We start from the raw sequence: 7,166 nt of genomic DNA, 5'->3' as shown, positions 1-7,166 counted from the left end.
CACAGCTCTGGGTTCCCAGGCTGGGGCGGGGGTGGGGAGCCGCTTTGGGATGCTAAACATCAAACAAGCCAAGCCTGGGGTTTCAGGCCCCGAAGCCACTAGAGCCGCTCTCCAAGGCTCTCGAAAAAGTCCTCGTGTTTACTTGGCAGGGTGGGGGTGGGGAAGAAGAGGAAGGGTGGGGGGAGATGCTGTCTGCAAAATCTCCCCCACCTCCCATAGAAGACGGAGGGGCCTCAGGACAGATGGGGTCCTTAGGCTGGGGGCGCTCAGCTTGTCCAGGATCTCGGGGCAAACTGTGCTGCCCCCACGAGTGGGAAAGCTTCTGACTCTTCCAGGCACTTCAGCCCCAGAGATATCACCAGGCTGATTTCTCCTCAGAGGAGCCCAGAACCTCCCCCAGGGAGATGCTTGAGACCTAGGAGAGGTCCACTACTGGAGAGGATGACCTCCGATCACAGAGGCTGACTGGGATGTGGGGGTGAAGGGTGTCTCCAGTCTTTGGTCTTTTGCTGCAACCAGCACGCACCTATTTCCCTACCAAGACTCTTCAGATTGCCTTCCTGGTCTGCTTCCTGCAGCTATAGCAATCTCTCGGCTAGGGACGGAGCTGGTGGACTCTGTGTGATGAATGGAGAGAAGCAGCCAAGGCCCTGTTTGTCTCCATCCTATCTGCAGTCCTGGCTGAATTCACCTTTCTCCAGAACCAGTAAACAGACTTCAAAACTAAGCCAGCTCTAGATGGCTGGCAGAAGCATGTATTCCATAGAAACTCCATCCATTGCAAGGGTGATAAGGCTGAGGGTACCACACCGCAGCTCACTAAACTTGTGACTCCCAGCTAGGTGGGTTGAGGGGGGCAGCCCCCTGGCCACTGTCAGGCACAGCCTGTTCCTCCCAGGCTTGGGGGGCACGGGGGCAGGTCTAGCAGAAGCTCCTACCCCACAGAATTTGGACCCTGGCTCCAACGTCTCCCCTGCCAATCCTGGCCTGAGCTGGGTGGCTTGACCACCTACACACACTGTCCCAGGGCCACTGCAGCCCATTCCAACACAAGTGTTTAAACTTTACAGGTTTTTCCTTGTTTTCCAAAATGTGAGCCTGCTGAGAATTTCCCCAGAGAGCACACTTTCTAGATCCAACCACTCACCCTCCTGAAATCCCCGAGTCTCTTCTAGATATTGAAAACAGTTCCCCCACAGCTAGACCCGAGCAAGGAAGCCCACCCTTCTGCCCAGTCCCCCAGTCAGGGCACCATGGGAGAAATGCCCCAGGACCAAGCCCCCACCCCCACCCCACCATTTTCCTTACAAGTTTGGGGGGGGGTGGAAATTGGAGAAGAGAGAGAGGGAGAAAAAATGAGATGAAAGGGGTGGGGAGGTGGAGAGAGGCAAGAAAGGAAAAAAGAAAGTTGAAGTTTGAGGCATTAAATGAGTACATACCAAAAATGAATCAATCACCCACAACCAAACACTTTCAGGCCTAGAGAAAAATGCTGGGAGGGGCATCAGTCCACAGCCCACTGGGCCACTTTTCCCATAAGTTTACAGAGGTGACATGAAAGGGGCAATAGCCCATCTAGGGACAATTATTTCCCCCTGCCCCCAATCACTCCTTCCTCCTTTCCTTCCCAGAGTAACTAAGATTTCCCCATCAGCTACATCTGGGCACCAAAGAGACCAAAATAAGAGAGGTCAAAAATGGGGGGTGGGGGGACTTGGGGAGAGGTACAGATTTGGAGACAGGAGAAAGATTCCTTACTACAAATATTTAGGAGCCCAGAGATGGAAACCTTGGAACAAAAAGCAGAAAGTCCATTTCCCAAAGTCCTGCCAGGGGTATTCCCAGGCCAACAACCCATTCAGACACTTTCCAAGGCCAGAGAAGCCATAAGAAATCAGGTATTCGCTGTGAGCGATAACTGTTTCAGAGCAGAAACGAAACCGGTAAAGACTCCCCCACTTTCAAAAACAGCCTCCCACTGAATTCTAGTTCCAAGTAGGCTCCGCAGAGGATTAGACATAAAGAATTAATGTTGAAATCTACAAGGGTGATCATCTAATAAAAATAATCGCTAATTCAGTGTTATTTAAAATGGATGTCCTGGCCGACTGCTTTAAAACATTGCTGCATTGGTATAAGACCACAGTCGATACTTGTGAGGTTTCAAAAAAACAGAAGCCTGGCTTTAAACACTTTGGCCTCTTTCTCTTCCTTTCTCCCTTTTCCTCCTGGTGGAAGTAGTTTAGTTTTTCTACTCTGTTGCTGAGTCCCAGGACTGTTCAAGGTTGCTTCTACTTAAATCACAGGCAGAACAAAACTCCCTCTTCTCACGGGGCAAAGACTCTGCGGCTGGCCTCCTCAGCTGGCTCAGGATCCTTTCAGCCCCCAAGCAATTCAATTCGAATCCCATCAGGCCGATATTGAGCCACTCCTCCTACCGCCAAAAAAATGACTTCTAAAGCCAAATCAAAACCAAACAAAAGATGGGTTTTTAATCAGAAAAAGAATCTTTTTAATTTGTATAATTTATTAGAAGCTTCTTAGGAACTATATTTAAGCCAGGTATCTACATAAGTTACAACAGAAAAAGACTGACGCTGCAAATACCAAACTGCCAAATAATATACACAGATTTGTCAAGGCCCATAAAAAATATGATGGGCTGGGGCAGGGGGGACTGGTTTTTTGTTTTTGTTTTTGCTTTTTACAACAAAATGTACAGATTACTAAAAACTAGGCATTTAGTCCAACTTTTGACAGTGATTTACAGCTACAAGTTCACATCAAACATTAAACAATTTTAACCAGGGCGGGTCCCAGCTGAGCCTGGGTGGCCAGAGAGGGCCGGGAGGGGGCATTTCCTTTGTGTCAGTGGCAAGTGGGTTCTGTCGGAGAGTCTTTTCCTCTCCCAGCCCCCGTTGCCCCTTCCAAGAAATCCCGGTATTTACAAGCGAGTCCACTTTGCTGGCACAGTGTACCCAGAGTGAAGTTTTCAATCTTTAGAGTCCAGAGCTACGTCAGTGTAGAGCCCTCTCCAAACTGTGCTGTGCCCGAACGTGGGAAACCCATCTGAATCACCCAAAGGACACCCTCAAAACGGTTCTTGTTCTGTCCTTCGTTTAAATACTCTTTAAAGAATTGGATTAGTCTGGTTGCTTTTATTTTCTAATTTTAAAAAATCCCGCACATTTTAGAAAAGAAAAGAAAAGAAAGACGTCCAGCAGTTTGGTCTTTGTGTTTTTTCCCTTGGTCTAAACGGGGACAGGTTCTTAAGAAAAGTCGAAGCGCAGGGTGTAGCGGGTGGTTGGTGGTACGTGGCGGGCAGGAGGGGAAGCGATGAGGCAGAGCGCTGGGCTAGGCCCGGCCCGGATTCCTCTCACCAGGTCCGACCATATAGCAAGGTGGAGCAGGACATGGTGCCATAGTCCGAGCCCGAGGAGTTCAGGTGGGACAGGCTGGAGACCTGGCCCTGCAGCGCCGCGGGGCTGGCGGCGTGGTGCGCCAGGTCCGGAGACTGGCCCGCGCTGCTGGGCTGGTGGCCGGGGTGCGCACCCAGGCCGGGGCCACCGCTGCCCACTGAGATAGCTGCCGCCGCCGCCTGAGCAGCTTGCGCCTGTTGCTGCGCCTGCTGTTGAGCGTGGCCTTGCAGGCTTGCGGCGCCCGGAGCCGGGGCGCCCGCCTGGCAGGGTTTGCCGTCTTTCACCAGGACTGGCACAGCCACGCGGCGTGGTGACTGCTGCTGAGCTTGCTGCTGCTGCTGGCACCCGGCGCCCCCGCCGCCGCCGCCGCTATCCTGCTGCAGTTGCTGCTGTGCTGCCTTGTCCTTGGCTTGGCGCTTCATTTTGTAGCGGTGATTCTGGAACCAGATCTTGACCTGCGTGGGTGTCAGGTGGATCATGCTGGCCAGGTGCTCGCGCTCGGGCGCGGACAGGTACTTTTGCTGCTTGAAGCGTCGCTCCAGCTCATACACCTGCGCCTGGGAGAAGAGCACCCGGCGCTTCCGGCGCGGTGCGCTTGGTAGCGGGGCCATATTCTTGCTCACGTCCCCCAGAGAGCCCAGGCCGCCCATGCCGCTCATGTTCATGCCGCTCGTCGGGCCCATGAAGCGGGAGACTGTAAGCGACAAACGCACAACGTCGGCAGGGGCCGGGCCGGACCAGACCGCCTCTGCCTTCTGCGCCCTTGGCCGGCCCGGCCCGCCCCGACGGCGCCCTCCTCACCTAGGCTGCCTCCACCCTGGGAGGCCCAGCTGCCTGCCTCAGGCCATGGCGTCTTCGAAGTGTTTGCTGGAGAGCTCTCTGCCTCAAACCCCGCTACCTCTCTCAGTCTCAGTGCTCCACCCCAAAGAAGCGGCGTGGAGAAAGGCTGCTCCTGTTCCTTTCATGGTTAGCGGGCCACAGGCAGCAAACTGGGCCCAGGCCAGGAGCTGGGGTCCGATGGTAGACCCCAGCTTTGGGAGCTTAGCAGAGAGAGGTGTTCATTTTTGAAAGCTAGAAACCCCAGACTCTTTGCCTCTTGGCTTCTCCCTCCGTTGGCCCCAGTGAGGGCACTCTTTCGGCCCATTTAGAGCCCCCTCTAAGCCGCGCGCCCTCCCACCTGCCTAGACTGGAGAGTGGGCCAGGCCAGGGGCCTGGGCGCATCCCAGCCGGGAAAACCTCCCTCCCGGCCAGGCCACCTCTCCGTGCCCTGTTTGTCCCGGCTCTCTTAGTTGGAGGGACGCCACCCTCAGCAATCCAAGGTCTCCCGCACAGAGCAGAGCGGCCACTTGGCCGCATCTGGCAAACACCGAATTCCAGCTTCTGCCCTCAGGACCCCAGAGCTACCAAGTGCCTCTTCTGGAACCCATCAGCTCAACAAGGGAAGACTCCCCAGCTCCTGTGCCCGACTCCCTGGCGCCACTGCCCGGCCGCCCACCCTGATGCCCACCGCGCAGCTCATAGGCGCCGCGCCTTCCCGGCGGCTCTCTCTGCGCCTCCTGAGCTCAGCCCGCGGCCCCGCAGTGGGGCGGCCTCACTTACTCGCGGGGAAGCGCGGGTCTGGGTTGGCGCCGTACCATCCGGGGCCCGACGCGCTGTTCCGCATGGTGTCCTGGTACGGCGGCAGCTCACTCATGTTGCCCAGGTTGCCGTTGCAGTAGCCCCCCACGGCGGAGTGCGAGAGCTGGGGCACCCCCGCCGCCGTCATGTGGTAGGCGGCGGTGACGGCGCCGTGGTGCCCCACGGCGTGCTGCTGCATTGCCGTGGCCGGTGGTGCCGCCTGGCCCTGCCTGTAAGCCGCCAGCGGAGCCCCGAGGCCGCCGCCCTCCATGCCCACTTTCTTGTAGCTTTCCTCCAGGGGACTCAAGATGTCAGACACTGAGAACGGAGTCGTGTGCTTTGGACTCATCGACATGATTCGGCGGCGGCTGGAGGAGGAAGGAAGAGGAGGAAAAAAAAGGGAGAGGGGGAAGGCGAAGCCTCGCTGCTTTTTTTTCTCCCTTTGCCAAATATTCTGGTGTTACCTTAACGCCGATCTTGTTGGATGTACACGTAACCGAGTGGACCGAGTCCGCCTTAATTGGCTTGAGTGGAGGCTCGGGGGCTGCCTCGCGTTTGTTTTAGCCCGGCGCCAGGTTTTAGGCAGCCACCAGAGGCGGGGCATAAGCGCTAAAGCAACAAGACAATAGAAGCCTACATCTTGCCCGAGATAATTAGCTTACATGCTGATGACAAGGTAAACACCTTTAAGTTTCACTTGTCAGGATTTTTAGGTCTCAAAGAGGGAGGGAGAGAGAGAGAGAGGCAGAGACGCGACCCGAAGCTTTTCTTCCCCCCCCTCCCCTGGACCCCCACCCCCATTTTTTGTGGGGTGCGGGCGGCGCGGGGTGGGGGGAGGTGGGGGAGGGAAAGGAGGAGGGAACCGAGAGAGGGGAGGGCAAGAGGTGGGACTGGGAGTAGCCAAGGAGGAGTGATGGTGGGTAGGAAGGAAGGTGAATGCTGCTTTGCAACCAACTTGCCGAGTTACAAAGTGAACCACTTTCCAATTTGGTCGGGGTTCCCCGGGCGGGGACAGGAAAGGAGTGGGCCAAGGGACGGGGTGGGGGTTTCACCTGAGCCTGCTGGGGCTGCTCCTCCCTCCCGCCGCGGCCTCCCAGCCCCGCGCCTTCCCACTGCCTCCGGACCACATCTGGCTTCGCGGTGCCGAGCCCCAGCCGCCACCAAAGGAGCTCACGAGTCTGGGGACGAACCCTGGGACCGCACTGTTCTGCGAGTGGGTCTGTCAGTCTGTCTGCCTCTTCTGCCGCCGTCAGAAGGACACCTCTGCTCCCCGCCCCCTTTCCCCCTACCCGAGAGAGAATCCTGGCGGGCGGAGGGGGCGCTGAGCAGGGGATCGACTGTAGCTGCCGAGAGGCTGTCCCAGATCTCCGCGCCCCCCTCCCCCAGCGCAGGGGTTTCTCAGAGGGCCAGGGCCCCCTGCTTCACGCCCCCCCCAACCCACACGCGGCTACCCTTCCCCACCCCCGCCCCTGGCTAAGACTAGGACACCACTGGCCACCCGAGCTGAGAGGCTGGGGGGATTGACGCTAAGCGCCATCGCTTTAGTTGCTCCACCTCGAACAAACCTGATGTCCCCGACCCTCTCCCATCGCCCGGACACGCGGGGTTCTGGGACTGGAGCTGACTTTCCGAGGACATCACAGCCCCAGGACCCGAGCCCAGAGTCACGCTGTTTTCCCCTCTGATGCTTCAGGGAGGGCTTGGGCAGGGAACGTCGTGAGTGCCCGCCCGCCTGTTGCCGGGCGGAACTAGCCTGAACCCTGGAGGGATGTGCTGGCCGGGAGGGGGCGAATCCCCAGGCGTGAGCAGCCCAGCGGGCGGGAGGCTGGGCTGAAGCTTGCCTCCACCCGGAGCTCAGCCATGCAAAAGTGCACTTGCTTCCCTGGGAATAACCAAATATCTTTGTTTAAAGTGGCAGCGTAAATGGCCAGTCGCTTTGTGGCCACGCTGGATATTAGTAGATGAGGATCATTCTGCTTCAATTGGGCGCCTCTCATCCGGCTAGCAAGAAACTGCTTAGGAGGAAGTGGGTTTCCTGTCTGCGCGTTCCCAGGCTTCAAGTGTGAGCCCCACGCCTTGAGGGTCCTTGGGCGCCTGGAGAGGAGGAGCTGTGGGCTGCGCTCCCCAGCC

General features: G+C 57.3%; 1 protein-coding gene across 4 annotated transcripts; it reads right to left on the bottom strand.

Annotated features, from left to right (window-relative positions):
* On the bottom strand, positions 2,489-6,869 carry NKX2-1 (NK2 homeobox 1). 4 transcript variants are annotated; one of them, XM_005666203.3, is made up of 3 exons: positions 6,602-6,869; positions 5,019-5,404; positions 2,489-4,113 (listed from the first exon to the last, which is right to left on the bottom strand). In XM_005666203.3, exons 2-3 carry the CDS (start codon positions 5,389-5,391, stop codon positions 3,377-3,379), a joined length of 1,110 nt encoding a protein of 369 aa, XP_005666260.1. In that variant the 5' UTR covers positions 5,392-5,404; positions 6,602-6,869; the 3' UTR covers positions 2,489-3,376. The 4 variants fall into 4 exon arrangements, with proteins under 4 accessions (XP_005666260.1, NP_001298115.1, XP_020953689.1 ...); NM_001311186.1 differs by lacking the exon at positions 6,602-6,869 and adding an exon at positions 6,089-6,262; XM_021098030.1 differs by lacking the exon at positions 6,602-6,869 and adding an exon at positions 5,501-5,812.

Source organism: Sus scrofa, chromosome 7 (genome assembly GCF_000003025.6).
Source record: "Sus scrofa isolate TJ Tabasco breed Duroc chromosome 7, Sscrofa11.1, whole genome shotgun sequence".
NCBI lineage: Eukaryota > Metazoa > Chordata > Mammalia > Artiodactyla > Suidae > Sus > Sus scrofa.
Note: the sequence above shows the minus strand (reverse complement) of the source record. Positions and strands in the feature narration are given on the sequence as shown.

Excerpts from the sequence above, each read along its gene's own strand:
- NKX2-1 (XM_021098030.1), bottom strand. The coding sequence starts at position 5,640 with ATGCCCCGCCTCTGGTGGCTGCCTAAAACCTGGCGCCGGGCTAAAACA. Across the intron at positions 5,405-5,500 it reads CCAACAAGATCGGCGTTAAG|CCGCCGCCGAATCATGTCGA; the intron begins GTAACACCAGAA and ends TTCCTCCTCCAG. Across the intron at positions 4,114-5,018 it reads AGACCCGCGCTTCCCCGCGA|TCTCCCGCTTCATGGGCCCG; the intron begins GTAAGTGAGGCC and ends TGTCGCTTACAG.